The 27,265-nt window shown below is 38.8% G+C and overlaps 1 protein-coding gene across 1 annotated transcript in view; it reads right to left on the bottom strand.

Moving 5' to 3' along the window:
• Positions 1–4,059: 4,059 nt before the first annotated feature.
• The window catches only part of LOC148127309 (uncharacterized), a 51,135-nt gene continuing 27,929 nt past the window's right edge, over positions 4,060–27,265 (bottom strand). The window contains exons 3-5 of the mRNA XM_087923216.1: positions 7,092–7,121; positions 6,940–6,994; positions 4,060–4,509 (exon numbers count right to left, since the gene is read on the bottom strand). Of these exons, the coding sequence (XP_087779342.1) occupies positions 6,985–6,994; positions 7,092–7,121 (40 nt within the window). The 3' untranslated portion in view covers positions 4,060–4,509; positions 6,940–6,984. The remainder of the gene's footprint in view (positions 4,510–6,939; positions 6,995–7,091; positions 7,122–27,265) is intronic.

A 27,265-nucleotide genomic window follows, 5' to 3' on the forward strand; every position in this document is an offset into this window, starting at 1 on the left:
TTTGATTATTCAGCACTAAATTTCATGATTGTTTTCCCCCAAGTACCATTGATGGCTGTGATTTTAGAAACTTGATAGCCAGGATGATGGTCAGCTTCAAAAGATGGATTTATTATTAAGTTGCAGAGCCCTCCTTTCGCCCCAGAGAACTCCAGCCAATTAAACAAAGGTCAGTTTGGTGGCTATGGAAACTATAATTATTTGAAAGTCTAATAAGGTAATTTGGTGAGGTTGGCCGGAGTGATTCCCCCCAAGGGTTGTTACCTTTTTAATAATAACAAAGGACTCCAAACATATGAGCTGCTTGTGGCTAATAAATTATTCTCGCTTGAACAGTGTGTAATAATAAATATGTGATTAATGAAGAAATGAAACATAATGAAGATATTGGAACTTTGACAGTAACTAGCCTGGAACTATGAAACTTCCTTCTGTCCAATCTGATTCATGCGTTTTGCTTTTGTGCCTTTGAATTAGTGTTGACTTCTGGCAACTGCCTGAACAAGTTCACGCAGTTTTCTTTGGAGGTAGTTTGCCATTGCTAGATCTGAGACAGTACTGGTCTAAGTAATCCAGCTGGCTTTGTGCCTAAGGCGGTTCCAGAAATCCCAATTTAGTTCACCGTTATAACAAACCACAATAATTAGAGTGAAATTATGCACCTTCCTTTCTTCCAATTTTCTTGCATCAGAGTAATCCGACACATGTTTACTTAGTAATAAATCGCACTGGGTTCAGTGGGTTTATTTCCATATCAATATGTGTGGGACTGTAGTTCCTATTTCCAACTAAAACTATGTTATAGAATGCAAGATACATCAGATTGAATGGCATTTTCTTTTTCTTTCTTTTTTTCTTTCTCTCTTTCATGCTGAGAACTGTTAATTAAACATTTTTGGACAACTCTTATTGTAGAATTCCTCTGTTGCTTGTTTTCTTGCTCTTCCATTACGTTACATTATTAAGTTACATGTGAACTAACGTCAGAGGTTCTTTTTAAGGTTAAGAATCATATATTGCCTTTCAGAGAGACTAAGGTCACACTGAAAAATTTGGCAAGGCAAGGCAAGGATGAAACATGGATAGAATGAACATAAAAATCAAGTTCCATTTATTTAAGCATAATTCAATTTATAAATAGTTTTAATAGATTTACCTTCCATCTACATAACTTTTTCTCTCTTTTGTCATGGCAAACAGTACAATTCAGAAACAAATTTTAAAGGGACATAAGACTCTGTGTGTGTGTGTGTGTCTGTGTGTCTGTCTGTCTGTCTGTCTCTTTCTGTGTATGTGTGTGTGTGTGTATTTGCATGTAAACCCATGTGCACACCTTCAAGTCAGTATTGAGGGCCTACCTCATTTTCATCTTGAACACTTTAGACTTGTCCCAGTTGGAATTTGGCCCAACTCAATCACTTGTTTCTGTTTCTGTTCAGATACAGCTAATGATCTGGATGGAGAGAAGTCCTGTGTGGCATGGCTAGATCATTCTCTTTGAGACTTGTTGCTAGTGTGAGAGTAGAGAACCATTAAAAAAAAGTTGGGGTTAATATTGTTGATGCTAGGGACACCCTAGGAAGTTAATAAAAGTTATTTTCCCTCTCAGAGTCAAATCAGTTCCTTGGTTCTTTTGACTGGACAAAGTAGATGGCTCCTCAACTAGAACACTAGTGGAAGATTATTAGGAGAGATCAAATTATCTATGGAGAGGCCACTGGAAGACTCATGACTACATACTGTATCTTGTGGTAATAGGACCGTTGAATTTGCCTCCATTGCACTCACAAAGACCTGGCTGATTAACCAGGCCAATGGTTAGGGGAAAGGATCAATAACTTATTGCCAAAGTGTATTTCTCCTTGCTTCGCTTGAGGAAGCAATAATACCACAGAAAATCTCTTTTCATTGAAGAAACCTATAAAATTATACACCAGCCTGAAAAACTCCATTTCCAGGAATGAGAAATTGGTAACTGGAGCCTTACACCTCCAAATGCATCAGAAGGAAACTGATTTGTTTTTCAACAGGTTTTTACAAGGATGTGATCCTAAAATGCTTGTTACTTTCATAGATGAGTTACTCTAGAACCTGGAGGGAGATGGAGGAGAGAGGAATTTGGCCCTCCAGTCCATTGGACCTCTTGGTGACTTCTAAAACACGTGGCAGAATTGGATCTTGTGGTCACTGTTTACAGTAATTCTAGTATTTCCTGTCCATCTGTGTCCCAGAGTTGATGCTGGGGTACATCTTGTCCTGTCTCACAAAATCCCATCCTCTAGCCATGATGTTAAACAAAAAATCTTATCTGGAGTTTTAAGATGGGGTGAGAGTGAGGCAAGTTGAGGCCTTTGCTACATGGGACACAAGCAAATGGTGCATTTATTCATACTCAGAATTTTTTGAGAATGACATCCATGCTTTCATTAAATTCTCCAGCGCTTCACTTTAATCATTGGCCATTCCTTGCAATACCATTTACTGTTATTATATCTCCAGTCATCGTTTAGACAAACTATCCTCATCTACCAAGATTCAAAGTATGGCATTTTAGAATAGTGCATATCACACAAAGAACATTTTTTATTGCTATAAAAACATGTCTCATTTTCCAGAGACCCATCACTTCAGAATAACAGAATAACAAGAGTTGGAAGAGACCCTGGAGAACTTTTAGTCAAACCTCGGCTCAAGCAGGAAATCTCTGGATAAGGAATTGTATTTTAAAAATCCCTGTTAATTTTTCTTCATTTTGGGGGGGGCGGGGGGGGGCTGTTTGCACCTGAAAACTTTCAGAGCATATTATTTATATGTTCTCCAATGGCATCTAAAGCATCATATCCTTATGAAAGACAAAATAATCCGAATTATTGCCCTGAATCACTCTCTTTTTGTCAAAACCATATGAACTGTACATAGAAGATGGTTCTATCAAACAAATATTGAATGACTAGCTGATAAATTTTAGATATCTTCTATCTTTTTAGGGGGCTTAATGGCTCAGCTGAGTTGTCAGCTGGAAAACCAACAGCCTGGGTTTGACTCCCAAGCACCACGCAACAGAATGAGCTCCTGTTACTTGTCTCTGTGCCTGTCCACCTAGCAGTTTGAAAGCATGCAAATGCAAATAAACAAATAGGTACCACTTTGGTGGGAAGGTAACCGCATTTTGTGCTCCTCGCCATACAGTAATAGTGGCCACATGACCATGGAAATGTGTTCAGACAACACAAGCTCCTGCAGCTAAGAAATGGAGATTAGCACCACCCACTAGAGTCAGACTCAACTGGACAGGGGAAATCATTACCTTTACCTTTTCTATCTTTTTTATGTACTGTTCTAATATACAACCTACAGGTAGCTTATTTCTTCCTGGGACAAATTCTAGCTGTTAGGTCCACAACACGTATAGGCCCAGTATTGAAAAACAATCTGTTTTCCATTCCAACCTGCCCATGTTTTAAGCTCTTCTATTCTCCAACTACCATATGCTTCAGAACCATGCAACATAAAACTCATCTTTCACTTACATCATTGTGATTTAATGTTTTTTTGTTTTTTTAGGAAAGCCTCCCTTGCATCTACTTTATCAACTTTAATTACCTGGTTAGGACAATTACCTTGGCAATTTAAACATTATATCATCTGTGGTGGGTACATTTTTGTTTTATCATTGTCTTTTGTATGATAGTCAAAGTAGTTGTCTTTTTAGACTGCTATTTCACATGTTTTGCAATACCATGAAATCTTACCTGATGAAAGTATAAAATATTTTCAATGAACACATGGCATTTTCTTTCCCAGAGTCCTTCATGAGCTACCTATGGCTTCTGTAAACCTGCCAGCAGGTGGGGATATTGAGCTCTTGAGAAAGCAATTCTCATCCCATGCTAGAAGAGGTTAATAATATTAACATCCACCCAAAAACAAATTAGCACAAGGAAATTTTATATAAATGTTTCACGCTAATGAATCCATGATTCATTGATCAAATCATACACAAGAGTGAGCTTTTGTTCAACATATTCAGGCTTATCTCAAAAAAGAAAACAAAACAGACATTGTTCCAGGCTGTTTATTGTCTCTGAGCACACTTTTTGAACATTCAACAAATGCCCCAAATTGCAATTTGCTAGCATTGTGCTTTAATCCCTATGTGAAATCTTGGTTCATTGAAAGTCTGAATTTAACAATAGCATAAATACACATTTCCGGGGCATCCTAGGCAAAGGCAAAGTATCATATGCAAACCATAGATTTTCCCAGGACATCTTTCAGCATTTTGCTGGTATTTCTTTCTTACATATCTTCCTATGTTCCCCACCAGATGTTTGGCAGTTTTGCAACCAGCTAGACATTAGGAACCAGTGAGGCTTAACAAAACCTGTGACATCCATGGATGGAGCTTTCTAGATATCTTTGTTGCAAACTGCACGACCATCCATCTTCTCCCAGGTTTATTCAGCCCTCTTCCAGAGCATGAAGGGAGAATGTTTATTCAAGGCTTGTCTGATGGATTACAATAATCAGAGAATCAAATCAAAGCGAGGAGTAAAAATCAATCTATCAGCCCTCCCAGGTAAATCACAAACGAAAGAGGACTAAATGAGCTAATTCTACTTTATTGTAAGGCTACATTAACAGAAGTCTGAAAGTACAAACTTTCTACCACCACTTTTAAGTGCCTAATCGATTAGTTCTTCCCAAGTTTCTATTTCTGACTGTTAAGCCATTGGGAATTCCTATCTCAGTTTCCTCAGCAGCAACTTTTCCAAGGCCATCCACACATTCTGTTACATCGTCGGTGAAAATACAATGAGGTGTAAAAATCTTCGCATATTAGGATATGATCTCTTAAATATATCTGATATGACAGTTTCACAACATTAGTTAGATGGGGTTTTCAGGTTGGCTGGAAATTCCAGATGACCATTGGGTGGCAGCAAAGAGGTACAGAACATTCATTCTTTGCTGCCATCTAGCCATCATCCAGATTTTTGTGGCCCAAATCTACTAGCACTAAATTAAATGATATTTCACAGGCTTATTGGGTGAGCTTCTTGTATTTTAGTTAGACTGTCCATTTTAGTACGTCAGACTGTCGCATCAACAAAAATAGCTGCTTTGAAAACAGAGCTAACTTCAAATGCTTAAACTGTGAGAAAACATTACATGAATTTAGCAGGGGACCTAGGACTTAAAAACTCCTGAAACCCTGAAAATTCACTGGTGCCCATGAATGACTTAATTTCTTAAATTTATTTTTTAATAAGTATTGGAGGGAATAATTGTACCCAAACACCATTTAACAGTAGATAATCAGCATATAAATTTAATTAATAAATAAATGTGATACTGGAAGGGGAATTCTTTTTTCTTTTGGGGTGGAGGCAAACACATGTCAGCAGTTATATTTGAGGGGCTGCCACAGGGAGGAAGGGGTCAAGCTATTTTCTAAAGCGCCTGTAGGCCAGACAAGGAATAATGGATGGAAACTGAACAAGGAGAGATTTAACCTGGAAATAAGAAGAAACTTTCTGACAGTGAGAACAATCAACCAATGGAACAGCTTGCCCTCAGAAGTTGTGGGAGCGCCATCACTTGAGACTTTCAAGAATAGATTGGACTGCCATTTGTCAGAAATGGGGTAGGGTCTCCCGCTTGGGTGGGGGGGTTGGACTAGTTGACCTACAAGGTCCCTTCCAACTCTGATCATCTGTTATCTGTTAAAAATCTGTTAGTAGCAGTTGTGTCATCTCTTTCCCTAGTGTAACACTGAGCAAACAAAACCCAAAATTATTGGCATTAGTAAAAGTTTTTAAAAAAACCCTAAACACATCTGTATTCTAAGCGTAACTGTATTATTGAATATTTTTCTCCAGGAGTAAAAAGCGGGATGGGAGTGGAAAACAACAGAAAATTAAGATACAAGCGAAATAGGTAAATGCCAGTAATGGATTAGTCATTTGATTTTTTTCCAAGCAGACCACCCCTGAGTCCCATATTCACAAGTAATGTGAAAACCTAACCCAATTCTACAAGCTGCATCCACTTCTGGACATGGACTGATATTTGTTAATAGGCTAGATGACAGATGTCATCTTTATGCTACAGGGGGAAGTGGAGTGAAGAAGTGTCTATCATATATAGAGCACCATTTGGGTTGTTCATCATAGGAAACCTTCTAGCCCAGTGATTCTTAACCTTGGCCATTGGAAGATGGGTGGAGTTCAACTCCCAAATTTCCCAAGCCAGCACAGTTGGCTGTGGAATTCTGGGAATTGAAGTCCCCACATCTTCCAGTGGCCAAGGTTGAGAAACACTGTAATCTAGCCAATATCTGCAACCTCCCAATGTCTCTGCTTGGGAAAGAAGAGTTTTAGAAGAACTAATGAAATTAGATAGCTGGCATCAGATTTCTAAACGCTTCTTTCATACAATTCTGGGTCAATCTGGGGAGGAAAGCATCTTAGTCAAATGTTTGCAAACATTTTTCACGCCTATCTGAAAATTGAAAATTAATTGTACTGAAAAAAATTGCCCACTGATTTAGAATGATCTAGAGATCAAATTAATGAAATAAGGTGTTTATTCCATGTAATTTGGATGGGAGATTAATCATTAATCTTTCGGGGGGGGGACCAAATTAATCATAGTAATGATTTCAGAATTTTTACACAGAATTAAAATGTACAGTAGCATAACATGTTATGCAGAGTTATGTCCTGTGAAACCATTCTGTGAATTTTTCAAAGCCCTAGCAAAGAATTTATGTACATTTTCAGATTTACTGCAGAGTCCTTCCAAAGAATTACTTTGAAATCTAGTTTCAGAAAAGAAACAACCTTCAAAAAGCAAGAAAAGTAATTTGAAGCAAGATATATGCCCAGAAATCAGCAATAACACTGTAGGTATAGTAGGAAAAACCTTGTCACCAACCTTGGTCTATGATGTTGCAGTCTGTCTATCCAGTCTCTCACTATGTCAGGAACATCTGTAGGAATAGTGATAGAAAAAGGCAGCTGTGTCCAGACAGTGAAAGACTCATCTATTTTTCCATCTGTATTGATTGGTCACAGGTATCAACTCACAGAGGCACCTGCAGTCCTTGGTATGAGGATCTGCAAAGAGGGAGCAAGTGTTATCATTACATTACATCGTTACAGGTACTTCTCAACTCACAACAGTTCATTTAGTGATCATTCAAAGTTACAACGGCACTGAAAAGAGGGACAACCATTTTTCACAATTGCAACCTTTGTAGCATCCCCATGGTCACGTGTTCAAAATTCAGATGCTTGTCAATTGGTTCATACTTATAACTGTTGCTGTGTCCCAAGGTCATGGGATCCTGTGATGACCCAGGGTGGGATACAAAATTAACACAGTCACGAAAACAGGTGAAGCCCCTTTTATTCCTTCACTTTGCTTCAAAGCTCCAAATATCCTTGACTGAAGACAAAAAAATTCCCCCTCAAGCAGTTGCGAAAAGGAGGAAATGTTGTTTAAACTAAAAATGCCTATAAATTATAAAGAGGAAAAACAACACAAACCACATTGAAGCAACTAAGGAAACCAGTCAAGATAAGGGCTTGAAGATATCCACAGATATCGGAACACACACTGGGAAAGACGCCAAACTCAAGAGAGGAACGAGATATTTCCACACTTTGTTTCCAGCACTGGCCCATACGCATGTCCGTCCCTTTAACCAGTTCTCACAGCTGCAGCCCACGAAGAGGATCAAGGCCCTTTCCTCCCCCGTAGACCACGCCATTCACATTTCTCCCTTATCTTCTCCTCCCTGCGTGCCCTAGGATGGAGAGGGGATGGGCCTGGGTCTTCCTCTGACTGCCCACCTGCCCTCTGCCCTTCCCCAGCCTCCTCCACAACCTCCGGAGCCACACTTGCACTCCCTGTTGGCTGTTCCTCCTGTCCCTCAGAGTCAGCCTGCAACAGGGGCATGACAGATCTCCTTTTGCAACCTTTTGACAAGCAAAATTAATGTGGAAGCCAGATTCACTTAACGATTGTGGAAAGGTTGTAAAATGGGGCAAAACTCACTTTACAAATGTCTCACTTAACAATGGAAATTTTGGGCTCAATTGTGGCTGTAAGTCAAGGACTACCTGTTCACAACTGATTTTAAGTTCAAGTCTTTACTTACAGGCTAAATTCAGATGCAAACAAATCCTGCTTGTTCTTATCCAATTATCCCTTTAACCTGCAACTCATCTTGGAACTTCCAATTAATAGCTAATTGCCTTGCTACCCTCAAAAGGCTGATAGACTAGAGCTACCCAAATCTGTTTTTATTGTATTTTTTGCAATATTTTGTACTCAACAAATGATGCAAGTTATACCATTCTGCAATAACTGCATAATGGCATGTAATCCTTGTCTTATAACCATTCATTTAGTGACCGTCAAAGTTACAACCGCACTGAAAAAAGTGACTTATGACTGTTTTTCACACTTACGACTGTTGCAGCCTCCCCATGGTCATGTGAAAATTCAGACGCTTGGCAACTGATTCATATTTCTGACGGTTGCCGTGTCTTGAGGTCATGTGATCCCCTTTTGCGACCTTCAGACAAGCAAAGTCAATGGGGAAGCCAGATTCACTTAATCTCCGTGTTCCTAACTTAACACTTGCAGCGAGGCACTTAACAACGGTGGCAAGAAAAGTCATTAAACGGGGCAAAACTCACTTCACAAATGTCTCACTTAACAGAAACGCTGGTTTCAATTGTGGCTGTAAGTCGAGGACTACCTGTGCACATTTCGTACAGGATCATCTGGGAAATTGTGGTGGTTTCCGTAAGGCATCTCCGCCATAACGATTTGGCCCTGGGTGTGCGTTGGCTTTTTGTGACATGGATAGCTCTACGCACAATGTAACTGGAATCTGCACACTGATGTAGTCATCATTCAGCACTTCCTCTGGAGAGGCCTGGTTTTTGCAGCCTGGGTTGTTTTTTTTACTGATTAAAACAGTGGTGGCTAACCTTTTTTGGCTCCTGTGCCGATAATTGCGTGCACACTGGCTTGCGTGTGCTCGGGTGCGTTCGCCACCCAGAAGGCAATGTATGCTGGGCCCCCTCCCATGCCCCCTGTGCCCGCGTGCATGATTCCATGCTGACACGGTGCACATCTGCGCATGCACACGTGATTCCCTCGCATGCAGCACATTGCGTGCCGTGCATCTTTGGGTATGCATGTGCAATTTTCCCCTCATGCGCTGTGCCTTTGCACATGCATGCACGATTCCCCCTTGCATGCCACGCATCTTTGTGTGTGCATGCATGATTCCTCCTTGTGCACCGCACATCTTTGCGCATGCGCACACGGTTCCCCCTCATGTGCCATGCATCTTTGCACATGCACATGCGATTCCCTCATGCGCCGTGTCTGTGCATGCATGCATGATACCCTCATGCGCAGTGCATTCCTGCGCATGCACATGTGTCTCCCGCGCACCCCCCTCCACCCCCCTGCGCATGCACATACCCGACAATCTCCTGTTGGGCAGCAGCGTGCGTGTGCATGCACAGTAGAACTCTTCCGGGCGACTTCTCGTGTGCCGGTGGAAAAGGCTCTGCATTCCACTTCCGGCACGCGTGGCATAGGTTCACCAACATGGGGTTAAAATAAAGAAATAAATATGCATGCGCTTTGCATGTAGCTAGGAAACAGACTGAACCTCCTGACCCTTATCTGATACCAAGAGAGAGAAAGGAAATGATTCAGCTCAGCAATTCCTGCTCCAGTAGAATTGCTGTGGGAAATTCTCCTCAGCCTCATACATCTTCACTGCGCATCGGTTTTCAAAGGTTGAGGTTTAATGTTTAAAAGCATTCCAGAACCCCTTTCTGTCCATTAGCACTCTGGATCAATGACTGAAATACACTGTAAGTCCTCAACTTACAAATATCCACGTAATGCCCATTCAAAGTTACAACAGCACTTATGACCCTTTTTCAGACTTATGACCGTTGCAGCATCCCCATGGTCACATGATTTAGGTGCAGATGCTTGACAACTGACTCACATTTATGACGGTTGCAGGGTCCCAGGGTCACATGATCCCCTTTTGCGACCTTCTGACAAACAAAGTCAACTGGGGAAGCCAGGTTCATTTAACAACTGTGTTACTCGTTTAACAACTGCAGTGACTCACTTGAACAAGTGGGGCAAGAAAAGTCGTCAAATGGGGCAGAACGCACTTAACATTTTTTCTCACTTAGCAACATAAATTTTGGGCTCAATTGCGGTCCTATATTGTTATATATGCCAAATAGGAAGGAAAAAAACTAGAACCTTCCATCTGTTTGGAGATTCCTCACTTGAATAGTGCAGTGTCGTCCTATTATCTGCTTCCAAGAATAAGACAGACGGCCAGTTGGGTGCAACGGTTAAGGCAGTGGACTAAAAACCAGAAAACCGTGAATTGTAATCTCCTCATAAGTACAGGTAGTTCTCGACTTACAACTGCAATTGAGCCCAAAATTTCTGTTAAGTGAGGCATTTGTTAAGTGAGGCCTGGTTTTTGCAGCCTGGATTGATTTTTTTACCGATTAAAAAAAATACATAAATATCTGTGCGCTTTGCATGTAGCAACCTTGCTTGCTACAGTTGTTAAGTGAATCGCTCCGTTGTTAAGTTAGTAACAGGATTGTTAAACGAATCTTTGCTTGTCAGAAGGTTGCAAAAGCTGATCACATGACCCTGGGACACTGCAACAGTCATAAATATGAACCAATTGCCAAGCATGTGAATTTTGATCACATGATCATGTGGGGATGCTGCAACGGTCGTAAGTGTGGGAAAGGGTCATAAGTCCCTTTTTTCAGTGCCGTTGTAACTTTGAACGGTCACTAAATGAACTGTTGTAAGTCGAGGATGGCCTGTATAAAGCCAATTGGATGACTTTGGACCAGTCACTCTCTGTCTCTGCCCTAGGAAGGAAACAATGGGAAACAGCTTCCAAAAAATGTTGCCAAGAAAACTGTAGTCCAGGAGTCAAAAACTGACAGAAGGAAGAGGAAGAAGAGAAGAAGAAAGAGAAGAAAAATGGTTAAAAAGTAAAGTCTCCTTTGAGCTGAGTTCAGAGCTGGATCCACTTATTTCCTGAGCAACAGTTCAGAAATGGTTTCTTCTGGGATATTTTTTCAGCTTGCCAGTTTACTCTGTGGCATTTCTGGTGGTCTCCTTTCTAAGTGCTAACCATATCTAACTCTTCTTACAGCAGCTCTCTCTCTCTCTCTCTCTCTCTCTCTCTCTGGTGGGGGGGGCAATGAGCCAAGACCATTTGCTGAGACCACCTAGCTGAGCAGATGGGCATATCGATTTGTTTAAAAACTGCTCATTTACATGCAAAGATCAAGGTTTGTCATCCAACTGAAATAAACATGCAGTGCATTTCACCCTAGCAAGGAAAGATAGACTGAAGGAGCTGCATGCAACTCATTCTACTGTCCAATTGCTAACTCATGAACAGGCAACTCCCAAGTTTCATGCTTTTCTACTTTGAACTTTTTTAATTTTTATTTTTTACATTTCAACCAGTGTGCAATTAGAAGATGCTTTCAAATACAGACTGTCCTCCCATATAGCCCTACAAATAAAGATCTGTTTTCAGTATAGAAGGACATGTTGCCTGTGCTTTTTGTTAGACAAATGTAATAATAAAATTCTGCCTGGCAGCTGTTCCAAACTGACCCAACAGTTTGTCTTATCTTGCTGAGTCCTTAACTCTTCTGCTACTTTAAGCTATTCAGGCATATCCTGTCTTTCTCTGATATGCCTGTGATAAGTTCTTGACTGCCTGCAAAAGCGGTTGCTTCCTGGAGCTTCTAAGCAATTATGTTCCCAGGAGAGGCTTACTTGTCACTGGAAAGCTAGATTGGGAAGAAATTAGAAAGAATTCGTAGCAAGAAAATACGTCTCATCCCACGCAAATATGCCTCACTTTTAGGGAACTCTGAAAGAAGAATGCAATGAACTTGAAGGTTACGTGTTGCAGTAGAAACAGGCAGCCACTTCTCAAAGCAAAGTGCTTGATAAATATTCTAGAGAGCAGTGCTGGTTGTTTTCCTGCTATTGGATGACCAGACAGGGCAGGACAGACCAAACTTTGCACTTATCTCTATAGGCAGCAGAGCACTAGGCTGCCAAAGCACTCTGCGCACCCAGTCTGTCACCCTGGAAAATACCTAATATTGAGGCTCTTAACTGTTTTGTGAATAGACAAAGTCAGCCAACAGTCCATCCGTGCAAGTATGTACAGCATATAGTAGTGTGTTCTCAAAATTTCAGAAGTGCTCACCCTCCTGATAAGATTAGAGACCTCTCAAATAAAGTGATCTAGATAGCAGATCAAGGAGGTAATAAAGGGATGCATATATACATTGGTGGGATTGAACTGGTTGTTAAATTAGCCACCCACCCCCACTATCAAAGTGGATTCTTGGTGTTGCACTGTAATGGAGAAACGGGCAATGGAGTGGCTGGCATGAAGGAAGGAGAATGCCACTTTCCCTCTTTCTTCTCCTTGCTCCTCCTCTTCCCCTCATGTCAGCCACTCCATTGCCCAGTTCTCCATTGCAGTGCAGCACAGAGCCCATGATTCACATTGATAGCAAGGGGAGGGTAATTTAACCTCAGGATCAGATTGGGCCACGTTTCTCATGACAGCAAACCTGACCCTAGGCGAACTGGTTGTAAAATTATTTGAATCCCATCACTGGATATATATAAGTGTGATACCATCACTTCACCAGTTGACAGGTGCTTTGTTCTATGACTTATGTTCTTTACTCAGAAAATAAACTTTTTTGAACCTTCAGATTCAGGACTAGTGTGTCAGAAAGAGACTGGCCAATCCGGGGTGGGGGGAGTCAAGTAGGGAATTAGTCTGGAATCCTTACTTAGGCACAAGGGGAAAGTCTTGATACTCCCCACCCCTCTCCTTGAATGCTGTTGAATCTAGTCTGGTCCAGATGCAAACTGCCAGTCTGGGAAGATTTCTATGTAAATACACAAGCAATAAAGTAGCTAATTGAACTCTTCATACATGGATCTGGTTGATCAAGCCTAACATAGCCTGATCATTAGGCAAACTGAAGTAACCGCCACAAAGTGTCATGGAAGCACTAGTAAGACTATTATATATATATATATAGTTATATATATATTTTCTGAGGTTTTCGCGGGTATTTGTATGTGGATCTTTGGTTGTTCGGGTTTTCTCCGAACTTCGAATCTTACGCGGGAGAAAACCCGAACAACCAAAGATCCATCCATATATATATATATATTGGCTGGCCTTGAACACTATGGGAGAATTGACATTTGCTATTCTGCCTCCGGCAGCAAAATCCAATCAAATTTCTGAGAACCGGTTTTTAATTTTTTTCTAGGACAGGGTATCTTTCCACCTAGCCTGTGGCAAACAGCAGGCTTAGGAAGGCAAAGATGCTAGCCAGAACAATTGGAGAGCTGAGGAGAAGGAAGACTCCTATAACATGCTGCAGGAAGCCATAAGAGTATGTAGGCCGCGATACTCATCTTGCCCTATCCCTTCCTTGCTCAGAAATATAGATAATTCATTATCAGCATCTAAGCATTACAGTCGGCCAGATGTTCAATGTTGTTGTTGTTGTTACTGTTATTAAATGCACTAGTTTCTTCTACTAAATTGTTTTAGTTCATAGGACAGTATAAATGGTTATGACTCAAGTTCCTCTTTCAATAGATATTGTCTGGCTTTGATTGGCTTGAAAAATGTGCTCATTTAGTTTTGTAGATGTGAAAATGTGAAAGAGAAACATTCCAGTTATAATTATATGGTACAGCTTTTATGCTGTCCGCATACTCACCGCTGTACATGTCTTGAAAACTATGCCTTTTCTCTTTTAAAAATTTATAAGCCATTTCTTCCTATTAAAAAATGAGATTGTTTTACTGATAGGAAATAATTTAGTTCATTCCAGGTCAAATCTGACTCTATTACATCTGTACTAAGATTACTGGGCTCTTGTAGGATCTAACTTTGTTGCTAAACTTTGTGTTCCTCAGCCAAACTCAATTACCCAACCATTTACAATATCTAATTTGCTTTTCAGCGAAGAAACTACTTAAGAAAGTCTCATTTTACTGTTTCATCAACAATAGCAGGGCAAGTCACATTTTTTCAGCGTTCCTAATCCTTAACTCACCATAATATGACAACTCATCATAAGAATCTACCTCAAGAGTAGATTGGTCTTGTTCCATTTAGCCAACTAGCATTGTGGATGCCAATTTTTATTGTTGAAATTATCAGCCCCTTTCCAGACTTTCAGAGACCCGTACTCCAATCCTACCTGAAAATCTCAGAGGTTAGGCTGAGAGGAGTTTGGCTGAGGACGATAGGTCAACTGGAGATAAAACCAATCTATTGCACCATCAGTTTCACCAACCCTGTACTGTGGTAAGAAGCCAGAACGGAAAGGTGGGGTTGACGTGATCTGTCTATGTTCATCTTACATCTAAGGCATTTTTGAGGCAGCAAATGCAAATGTTAATTAACTCAATAATCCCCTTCTCTATACGTAAGTACTGCAAAAATTTCAAAAGTTTCTAATCTCCCAGTCTATGTCATGCAGGATTTTCACCAAGGACACAATGCTCTAAAACAGAGGTGTCTAATCCTTGGTGACTTTAAACCTTCTGGACTTCAACTCTCAGCATGACTGTCTGGGGAATTCTGGGAGTTGAAGTCCAGAAGACTTAAAGTTGCCAAGATTGAACACCCCTGCTCTAAAACAAATTCCTCCTGTCATGCAGTCCCAAATTGGACAGTGCTTTAAAGTTAGAGGGGAAAAAAAACATTTCGATTCCCTTTTTTGGTTTCATGCATGCTGAGCCATGCTTCCTGAAAAATGTGGCTTTTTGTGGTTTTATCTTGCAGATGGGAATCATTTGTTGAGGATATGGAGGTCTGAGACATTTCTCCTCTAATTTCTATTCTTCTACCTCTTAATTACATTTTGAGATATTTAGCTGTTTAATAAATGTCTGTTTACTCATTTTTTCACTCTGTTCCCCATTATTATTCTAGCCTTCCTTAGCATATTTGTCCTTTCAAAGTATTTTCAAATAGGACGTGCAAAATGGCCTTTTAAAAAACTGTCGAATGAAAGACAGGAATGCACAATCTTTTTAGAGCAAGGACCATCTTCTCTGTGGCTTACCCAGAGCCACATTTCAAAAAGTGAATGGGGACAGGACAAATTTGTCTGCATTTAATTTATATTTCCATTTAATTAAAATTTGGTGTAACCAAGTAATGCATATAAGAGGATTATTCCCCATCTGTTTAATAATTTTCCTTTTTGGTCCCTTTACACATTACAGTAGCTATTTTTGGAAGGATTTTGGAAACTGCAGCTAAGTCTTCGCAATAACTTTTTGTATCACTAGATTGCAAGCTAAGTAAAATAATGTTCCCCTTTTTTTGATTGCTGGAGATCTGAACAGAGCTCTTTACTGATTGCTGGAAGCCCACACATCTTCAACTTGCCAAGGTTGAAAAACTCTGATGTAGACAAAGAATAAATCTACTCTTTCTTACTTATCTATCACACTGTTAAGAATGGGTCATAAAAGCAGACATGATTCTATTTTGTCAATGGTTTACCCCTTAGACATTTTCAATGTGGTTGTAAAAATGTGGTCAAATGCCAGCTTTTGGCTTTATGAAAGACTGTTTGGTCTAGTAGTTACAGCATCAAGGTAGAAATTGGGATATTGTGAGTTCTAGTCCCATTTAGCCATGAAAAATAGTTGGGTGACTTTGCACCAATCATTATCTTTCAAATGAACCAATCTCACAGGATTGTTGTTGTTGTTCAGGAAAACAACAGGAGAAGGAATATTAGGTATATTGGTGTGGTGGTCCGCCGGTGGCCTGCGGACCTGGCAGCAGAGTCAGACAGTGGGGAAGAACATGGGCCAGTCCTGGAGACTGGGGAGGGCTCAGACAAGGAATCTGCATCTGACACAGAGATGGGGCCATCTATGGCCATCTGAAAGTTATGTGCTGATTCCGTAGCCTCCAGAATCTGACATCAGTGAGGCAGAGGAACAGGGGGAGCCTGTTCCCAGTGCGCGCTTGCGCAGAGCTGCCAGAAGGCAAGAACAGTTAAGAAAAAGGGGCAACTCAGGAGTAAGGCTTGGAGATGATGGACCCCTCCCATAAGACATAAAGAAGGAGCAAAGGGACATACGTTTTTTCAGGAAGCAACTTTGTTCGTTCTGGTCGGTTTAAAATCTGAAGCTCCGTGTTGACTTTGTGCTCCGTTTGGCCTTGTACAGCTAATTGGCAATTTAGTCATTGGCAGCATTTCAAGGGAGATAAAGGTGGGTGCTTATCAGCCTTATCCTAAAAGACTGGCAGACTTCTGTTGGACTATTCATAAACTGTTTGGGATTCATTATGGGCTGTGAATGCATATAATTCACAGCCATTGAAATAAAAAAGGTTCTTGGGAACAGCATGATTGTTACTGTCTCAGGAAGCCTTGGTCAGAACAGTCTGTTCACCATCTTAAGTTATTTATAAAAATAATAATGGCAAGATATAAATAAAAAAAAATTAAAATATGCAATGAATAAAGCTGTTGGTCACATGGACTGTTTGGGGCCATGTTCACAGAAGCAATCAAATCATCTGTTAATAACTGCTATGTCACGTGGAAATATACCCAGGCAGGCAAATGGTAGGAAGGTGTTACTGTTATGAGAAATGTCACTGGAGAACATCTTGTGTGCACTGAAGTATATATGGAAGAAAGAAACATAGTTTGCAGTGCACTGGTACATTTTTCCAACACAAAAATGACAAGTGAGATTAAAGCATATTTTCTCATTAAAAGGTGTTAAACTCAGCATTTCAGAGCATGTGGATCTGCTAGCATAATTTTCCTTTAAATGCTTAATTTGTAGAAATTTGAAAAAGCAGGTCTCTCTATACCCCGCTTTCAACCTGCTCTCTGGGTTGAATTGCCTAACATAGGATTCTTTTTCTGGAACATTTTCACAAAAGTGCTGCTGTTGCATATCACAAGATCTTAGAAAATATGCAAAGTGTTTGAAGTAACATAATGTATATGTGCATATGAGCATTGCTGAGAGGTGGAATGTTACCTGCAAAGGGTTAATGAAACAGGCTTACGAATGTAACAGAAAGAACTTTTTAAGGAAATACATGAATTACATTAGTTGTCAGTACCATTTCCATCAACATGATTGTGTCTCCGAAAGAAAGAATCCATTTTTGGGAGACTTTAATGAAGTAACTGTTTCCTCTGACTTCTGTAAGAATAGGCTATGCCTGTAGATTTTGCATGAGGAGAAAAAACAGACACATAAAAGTCCTCTATTGTTTATATATTGTCATGCATTTCTTGAACTTCTCAAGAGTTATCTAGAGCAGAAGTTATCAAACTTGGCAACTTTAAGACACTTGGACCTCTTTTTCTTCTTCCTAGCTTTATTCCCACAAGTGCAGGATCTGCTTTAGAACACTTGGATTGCAACTCCCAAAATACTGGCTGAGGAATTCTGGGAGTTTAAGTTCACACCTCTTGAAGTTGCCAAGTTGGGAACCCCTGGTCTAAAGTAACTTCCATCAGAAATTTTAATGGACAGGATTCTACTGGCAGGCTGGTGGCCTTGGTGACTGTATTTCAAAGGAGATAGTGCGTGTAGCCTTCCAGGTGCCTGCCGTATTGCAAGCCCAGATGGGCATATTGGTGAGTACTGATGCGAACTGCAAACTATGTTTCTTTCTTTAACCATTCACACACTGGAAGGACCACCAAGTGAGAGAAGTCTGCTTGAATGAAATCCGATATAGCAGCCTATATTTATTTCCTTCTATATTTTGGAAAACAACAAAGATGTATAATTAAAGAATAGGGAAACCATTTGGAAAAATAAAGAAATGAAAGGTCAGTAACTTGGTTTATCCCCAAGATCAACAAGGTTTGTGGGGACTTAAGACAGAGCCTTCTGCTTAAGCCTTCCTTTGGATTTTCATCCCAAAAGAAACAGGCTCTTTTTTTTAAAGGTTATCTCTATTTTAAAGGCCTTCTGTGGCTCTTTGAAAAAGTGATTTAAAACATACTTTTCCTCAGTTTGTAAACTGAAGAAAAAGCTTTTGCTATTATTGAATAGGTACAACAAAATCTTAATACAATTTATGTCACAAACCACTTTAGGAAAATTAGATCCTTGAAGGGTGCAAGGAAACACATTCAATGAAATAAGGGGAGAAAATAAATAAGTGATGAATTAAGCAGCATTGTGCCTCCTGGAGTTATTTAAAGATGAGCAGTTTTGCAGAACTTATTTTTTCTTTTTAAAGAAATCCTTCACACAACACATATGCCTAAACAAGCTGTTCCCATCACTAATACATATAAAAGTGTGTTGGATTATGCCCATTACAATGTATTTCCTTCCTAATTCTGCCTGGCAACAGTCCCTGTGTTGTCATGTGATGCTTATTTATCTGGACTGAGAGAAGAACTCTGAAGCCCCTGTGGTTTTGCTTCTTGCAACATGTTCAGAGGCTGGAGGGTACAGCAACACAGCCACACAACCTCAAATTAACCATGGAGCCTCCTTACATTTCTGCAATACAAGTAAATGCATTAATAATATGGAGGGAAGGAGAGGAAAACATGCCCTTTGTATTTTGTCTCACTGGTGTTTTGTCTTCTTGAAAGGAGATTGCTTATAAATACAAGGTCAGATAAAGGTGACCGAAGAAGGTATACTAAGAAAATGTTTGTTCCCCTTTCCAAGTGTGTTGACTTACTTTTTGTTGTTGTTGTTGAATAAGAAGCCTAATCAGTTCATATTTATTCATGTATTTTAGAACTCTACCTAAAAAAGAAAGAAAAAGAAACCAGGAGCATTTCCTTATATAGATATCACCTATGGTGTCATTCACTCTGACATTTAAGAGGGTTTATCAATTTTGTCTGAGCCAGGAGCGCAATATTTTTAAATAAATTTTGCTTTATAATTTTGCTTTTTCTTCAGGTCTGCAGGTCTGCAGAGCTTTTGAGATTGGAGCAAGAGTAACACCTGTGTATTGCCTAGTTTATCCCTATAAATTCAGAGTCAGCATTTAGGGAGAAGCTTGGAAGTGACAAGTTAAGTATACTTCTGCAAAATTACATAATAATGCTCTTGAATCCTTTTCAGTTTGGTTAGTTGAACTGGCTGTTATGGAAACTTGGCATTGTAAACTGAAACCATGTCTATTATTGTTATTCAGGAATTAAATTTTCTGCATTCTGAGGAATCAAAAGGAACTTTTGCACTGGATTGATCCTAAGCTGACAACAAAATCTGTATACCACTCTTTTGACCAAAAGAGTATTTTGATTTGAACTGTTTTGAAAAATTTACTTATCACCTTAACTTTATTTTTAATAAGTATATATTTATGGGATTTACTTACTACCTAAAATAGTCTTAAGTGTTTTATGTAAAACAAATTATAGAATAAGAGTAGTGGCCATGCAATTAAGAAGTACTAGTACATTTAGTACAACTGATATATGGTGTTCTAATTAAAAAACAGCCTTTGTTTTAATCTATCTCCTTGGGATTCGTTGTAATCAAAGGTAATATTAAACAATTGTAGGAGAATAATTATAAGCAAGACCGAAGCATGCTTCTAATATTCCAATTCATTCCTTATGGCCAATGTATAACTCTAATAGTATGGCTAAGTAAGTCAAATAAAATAAAAGTGCTTACAGATTGATGCTGAAGATGCAAAGGATAAGTAAAGTCACCTAAGGAAGTTATCTGCTATGATTAAAAAGCCAGCATCTGTAAACTTTCTGTTCTTATCCTGGGAGGAAGGATATTCTTACAGTCACTAAATATTCTAATAAAGAAAAGTACAGCAGAGGCAAATGGAGAAGCAGAACAGAGTCTGCATGCATGATGATTAAGGTAGTCTTAATATTGTGCAAAATGCAAATATCAAGTTCTCTTTCTCTTTCTCTCTAATGCATCATCAGTTCAGAATCTCTGCGCACCTGTAACAGACTAAGCCCACACACGCACTTGAAATGCCTATTTACCTTGACCATTAATAGATCACATTTTTGTATATAAGTAGCATGAAAGAAATTTTTGAACTCTATCCTGACTCCTGATTTCTTGCACCTGACATTCTTTTTATTATCAGAGTGTTCTTTGTCCAATGTCATTTATTTGCTTGTTTTTACCCTTTGCATCTCATTATTTTGGGATTTTTATTGGAGTACATATGAATACCTGTATGTGTGGGTTTATCTCTTACTCCATTTTAATAGTCACAGACATATTGCTGCCAGAAAATGTAGTTAATATGGTATCGGTGACACATACCTGTATAATCAAAACACAGACAACCAAATAGCAAAGGGATTTCTCAACACAAAATATGGGCTCCTCAGCAACTATGAATTCTTTTATCTGAAATTCTGTGATGCTAGTGTTTTCAAGTTGAGAATCTAATTATTTATTCATCAGTATTATCAGATAAAACCTATACCAGAAATCTCAAATTTCATTATTTTAATATCTGGGTAGATCTCCCAGTATCAGATTTATCATCACTAATATAACTCAATTACTGAAAAAGAGAATTGTTAATTTAATGTATGGAGATTTCCAGATCTGCATGTTCTAAAATGTAGCCGGAGACCATGGTTTCTGGAGTAAATCTTCAGCTGCAGCTCTTGTATTAATAGTGATGGTTTGCTAATTTGGGGAGACAAAGAATTATGACTCTAATGTTAGGTTAGAATATATTGTTCCTTTGGCCCTATTGTTCAACTGTCTCTGAACCACAAATTTAAAAAGAAACTGATACAGAAAGAACCAGGAATATAGAAGTTCATACAGTAGCTACCTTGAGTAAGGCTGGCCTATTGAAATAGATGAGCTGTCATAAATACACTTTTCAAATTTAAAAATTATCTCAAAACAAAAATGTCCGAGTTTTTCAGAAGGCTATTTGCCAACGTTTTGAGCAAGATGCAATGGTTAAATATGGACTGTTTATCTTAACCAAGCTTTCTATTATGAGTAGGAAGTATTTGCAATGCTCCAAAGATTGAGGACATTGTGAGTGTGTATGTGTGTGTGTGTGTGTATACACACACACACTCAACATTGCATTAACTTCCAGTCTCTATAAGTTGCATATTGCCTACCCAATTACTGTCTGCCTATAATAATGAGTTTTCACTTCACACTAAGAACAAATGGTCTACCATGGCCATGTCCTCAGTTACATCCAAGAACAATTGCAAAGAGAAAATAGCTTCACAAGCAGCATAAACTAATGTTGCCTTTAGAATTACTGGCAAACATCTTGGGAGGGGTGAAAGTTGCACGGCTGTCTGATGTTACTGCTGTCTTCAAAGAGACAAGAATAATTTAGTAAGAGCAAAGATGCATTTCTTTAATAAAAGCCTGGAGGTTTGGTTTTTTGTTTTTTTTTACAATCCTATAACGATTACTATAGAAAAACTAAAACATGGAATCTACTTTTAACTTGCTTGGATTCTATAGACAGATAAGGTTTATTAGATAATAGATAAAAAATTATCAGATAGATTCCAAAGAAAATCGAACATGTTTTGTAGCAAGGAACCTATAGAAAAAGAATTAGTACTTAGGCTAATCTTGGGACGAAAATCTATTTTAATACATGCCCTTGGCCCTTTTTAAAAAATCTCTACATGCTAGTCCCTTTTTTAAAAAGTCTGTACACTTTGTTGGGGCTCTTCAACTTTTAGCTTCTTATCTCATGATCTTCCAGCTTTTATACTACTCCAGGATACTATTTCTATTTCCCAGGCTTACATGATGATTTAATTCTAAACAAACTGACCACTTTCTCTTATCACATATGCATTTCTTTGTTTCCTGACATCTCAGCTCTTCAACAGATGGGAACGATCATGAATCTTTTGTTAATCATCTCACTGACTCAATGAATCATTGTTTGGTCTGCTTAACAATACAGTATAATCTAGAAGTTGCCTGCTATCTCCATCTTCCACATTTCAGAATCTAAAATGTAGAACAGTCAAACTCTATTTCTAGCAGCCCAGAATGAATTCTGGTATGATTAAAAAAAAAAACCTCATTGTTGAAATATAAGATTTTTAAAGAATGTGTCATATGTATCCCTTTGGCAAGGGCAGAAAAGCCAAGTCACAATCAATTTTGTTCAATTGCAAAGTACAACACTTGTTTGTACTATATCACTCAGGATTATGTCAACGTAAGAGAACATTTTTGTTATTTATGATGAATTGCCCTATTCATGTGATCAAGAGACTGTTGGCATCTGTCCTCCCTTATGCAGTTATACACAAACACATACAATGTCCACACAATACTCCTGAATGATCTTCAAATAAATAGTCAAAAGGCTCCCAGCACCTGGGAAAGGAGATTTTCTCCCTGAAGATATCCAATATTTTTGCCCCCATTCACATCAAAGATCAGTACCATATATGGTCCTGATGGCTTATGTGCATTCTTCTTAAAAAAGCTCTCCACTACCACAGCAGAACCACTAAGTATAATTATCATTCAGAACCAGCTCTTTACCAAACCTATGGTTTTAGCAACGGTCATCCCTATTTTCAGAAAGGGTGACCCTTGCTTGGTTGAAAACTACAGACCAATCTCATTGTGTTGTGTCATGTGCAAAGTTGTGGAATCAATTATTAATCAATGCATTACCTTCCACCTAGAGACTAACAACTTACTCTCCGATTAGCAATTTGGTTTCAGAAAAAAATTATCCTGCAATTTGCAACTTCTACACTGCAAAAACATATGGACTACACTTCACGACCAGGGTAAAGCAATAGATGTAATTTACATTGACTTCTGCAAAGCATTTGACTCAGAGGTGCATGACAAACTACTATTAAAATTAAATTCTTACGGCATTTCCGGATCCCTTCACAAGTGGATTACTGCCTTCCTGACAAACAGGCAACAAATAGTAAAAATAGGAAACACCCTATCAAACCCTGCACCAGTTATCAGCAGTGTCTGTCCCACAAGGGAGCGTTCTAGGACCCACACTCTTTACACTCTATATAAATTACCTTTGTTATCACCTTATTAGCAACTGTGTCCTCTTTGCTGATGATTTAAAACTATTCAACACCACCATCAATGCTACTGTCCTTCAAAAAGACCTTGATTATGTGTCTGAATGGTCTAACAATTGGCAAGTCCAAATATCTACCAACAAATGCTCTGTCCTACACATGGGTAAAAAAAATCTATATACCAAATACAATCTGACCTTGTTGATGATTCTCACTTTGTCAAGGACCTTGGAGTTCTCATATTGAATGATCTAAGCGCCAAAGCTCACTGCAACAGTATTGCCAAAAAGACTTTTAAGAGTTGTAAATTTAATTTTACAAAGCTTCTCTGGTAATGCTGTTTTGCTAACTAGGGCATTCAAAACCTTTGCTAGACCAACACTTGAATTCAGCTCTGCTGTCTGAAATCCGAACTATATATCAGACATAAATACAATTGAGTGAGTCCAGAAGTATTTTACCAGAAGAATACTACATTCTTCTGTTCCCTACAGCACCAGACTTGAGATTCTTGGCTTAGACAATCTTGAACTGTGTCAACAAAGATTAGACTTAAGCATAGTACATAAAATCATATGTTACATCTTACCAGTTAATGAATATTTCAGCTTTAACAACAACAACACTAGAGCGCACAACAGATATAAACTAAATGTAAATCACTCCAAACTCGATTGCAGGAAGTATGATTTTAGCAACAGAGGGGTCGATGTCTGGAACTCAATACCTGATTCTGTTGTCACATGCTCAACCCCCCACTCCTTTACCCTCAAACTAACCCTCAAACTAACCTCACCCCATTCCTAAGAGGTCTGTAAGGGGTGTGCATAAGCGCACAATTTGTACCAATTCACAAGTGTCCTAGGGTGTGTGGGTAGAGGGGCAAATGATCAAAATGTTGTTGCTATCACAACGTTAAGTTCTCCATTCCTTTTTCCATGTGTGCCATGAAACTGCACACAGACATGAAGGGAAAAGACTCAGAGCATAACACTGCTTTCATCATCATGCAGGCATCTCTTAACAGAAATAATGAGGAAGTTGTTATTAGTAACCGAAGAAAAATGGTTGCACATTTAGACACGCAGAGTCTTTCAAAGTTGGGCAGCATACAAATGTAACAGCAAGAACAACAAACAACTGCTGACAGAGCTCTCAAAAATCAAATAAGGAACAGCAGCAATTTTACAACCCAGTGCATTTAATGAGGCCTCCAAATGTGCATGTGTGACATTCAGCTGTCAGAGTGGCTACCTAAGCACCTGTTTTAATGAATCCTGAAAGGTTGGGTCTTTGTTCAATGGCTGCCTAGCTGATCATCCGCTATCTTTTATTTAGACTATTTGTTTTACTATATTCTTTGAGCCCAAAAGGTTTTACATCTGCTTTGCATGTTAAATAGATGTAGAAGTGAATTTCTTAGTTCTCCTTCAAATGAAATGCACTAGCACGTTCAATTAAATGCATTACTTTTATCTTACCAGTGCAGAAGGCAGATGACCTCCAGATGTGTTGAACCTTTTGTTAAGGACAAAAATGACCCCTCCAGCACATCAAGTCAACTTTACTTGAATTTTCAAAATGTCTTTTGACACAATTCCTCATCAAATTTCTTGAGTACACTTAGTGGGCATGGAATAAGATGACCTGGAGTTTTATGGACTGCTAATTGGTTAATTGCTTTGTTAAAAATTCACCACCACTTTGGTGCCCTGGTTAAGGCACTCAGCTAAAACTTGGACATTGTGAGTTCTAGTCCTGACTTAGACACAAAGCCAGCTGGGTCACCTTGGTCCAGTCACTCTTTCTCAACCCTAGGAAGCAGGCCATGCCAAACCAGCTCCTTAAATCTTGTGAAGAAAACTGCAGGGTCATGTGCAGGCAGTTGTCAGGAGTCAACACTGATTTGAAGGCACCGGAAAGAAAAAAAATGGTTAAAAAAGATTTTATGAAATATGTAGGAAAAAATGGACAGTTTTCTCCACGGGAAAGTAAGGGATCTATGTTGGAACCCATGCTTTTTTGCGTGCTCACAAATGTTCTTGACTTAGGAGTAAGCCGTGACTAACCAAATTTGCAGTAAACCATTTAGAATGATAGAAACTGAAAATGACTATGAAGAGAACCAGAAGAAATTCTTTGAACTAGGCAAATGCCAACAAAATTGCAAATGCAATTCAGTTTAAAGTACAGAAGGAGACACACTGGAGTAAAACTTCATATTCACATTGATGGGGTCAGCTATGTCTGCAGCTAATTGGAGAAAGGATTATAGAAACATATAAAGATGTCAGGTCCGTTTACAGCAGTGGTGAAAGGCAAAGGCTGTGTTAGGGATCATTAGAAAAGAGATTACGAACAAAATGCCAACATTTTTAATGTATCTGGCAGTGGTATTCTATGGACAGGCAGTCCTTGACTTACAACAGTTCCTTCAGTGACCGATTAAAGTTACAACGGCATTGAAAAAAGTGACATGACCATTTTTCACAGTTATGTGATCCCCTTTTATGATCTTCTCACGAGCAAAGTCAATGAGGAAGCCAGATTCACTTAAGAGCCGTGTTACTAATTTAACAACCACAGTGGTTCACTTAACTAATGTCGCAAAAAAGTTGCAAAATGAGCAAAACTCACTTAACAAATTTCTCACTTAGCAACATAAATTCTGGGCTCAGTTGTGGTCATAAGTCGAGGACTACCTGTACAGAGTATGCTGTGCTGTATACAATTCACACACGATATTAATAACAGTTGTGAAAAGTGATAAAGATGACAACCAAATTATCAGGCATCCTGACCATATAAATTGTTTGATACTACTTTGGAAAAAAGGCAATTAAAGGAGACATGATTGGAATGTATAAAACCAGGCATGAAATTAAGAAACAGGACAGCGAGAATTTCTCTTCCTCTCTCTCAAAATAGTAAGACTACAGTCCATGTAATGAAACTGATTGGAAGATTTAAAACTGACAAAAGAAAGCACTTCAGGATTAACCTGCAGAATTTGGGTTAATTGTGGAATTAACATGTAGAATCCATCCCCATTAGGCATGGTAATGATGGCTAATTTGGGGTGGCAATATAATATTATAAATTCATGGATGGCCGGTCCATCAAGGGTAATTCAATGTTCTTTCTGGGTTGGAAGAACCAAGCATTCAAATACAAGCTGCAAAAGGAATGACAGGAAATGAATACTCTCCATTTCCTGCTTGTTAGTTCCCAGAGATATTTGGTTAGCCATGCTGAGACTAACCTGGTCTTTGGCTTTAACAAAACATTTGACTTTTTTATCTATTGTTTGTTCCATCATAAATCATAATAATAATGAAATATCAGAAACTCTGGGCTGGGTGGGATTAAAATCCATCCATTTGGAGAAGTGATTTGGATTGAGAGGAATTTCTGAAATAAACATGAAAGAAGGCAGAAGGAAAATCTAAACTGTCTCCTACAAGGTTGTGAATGCTTCCTCAACTTCAGGAGCAGATTTTCAAATGCACAGAGTATATCACAGTCCTTATTTTTATCTGGATCGCAATATTTTTAGATGTTTTCTCTTAAGAATGGGTCTGAAGCTGCCCTCTTAGCAATAGTGGATCTAATTGCAAATGGAAATCATGGGCTATATATGTTCAAACCATTTATTATTTGGTTTTTATGAATTTTGCAATAACAAAGTTCAATCGAATTTTTATTTGAAAGGTAACACAGAATGAACTTGGAGCTGGTTTATTGCTGTGAAGCCAATAGATTATAAATTATTCCTACTCATGATAATGAAAAATCAGTAAATGCATTGCTATATTGTTAACACTCTGAATTGTGCATGTAGAATTGAAATATAATAATTGAAGTCAATTCAAGATCCTCTAAAACTATCTAGTGGTATGACTTCATCATTTTTATTCTTCCTATTATTATATTTATTCTTCCTGGGAATAGTCCTTAATCTGAAAGAAATTCTAGACCTAACCCAGTTCAATATATTTTCTTGGCTTTAATATAAAGCGGACACATAGACTGGATAGTGTTTTCTTGATTATATTACTCTCTCTGTG

This window comes from Pseudonaja textilis, chromosome 2 (genome assembly GCF_049901715.1).
Source record: "Pseudonaja textilis isolate UNSWEBS1 chromosome 2, rPseTex1.2, whole genome shotgun sequence".
NCBI classification, from domain to species: domain Eukaryota; kingdom Metazoa; phylum Chordata; class Lepidosauria; order Squamata; family Elapidae; genus Pseudonaja; species Pseudonaja textilis.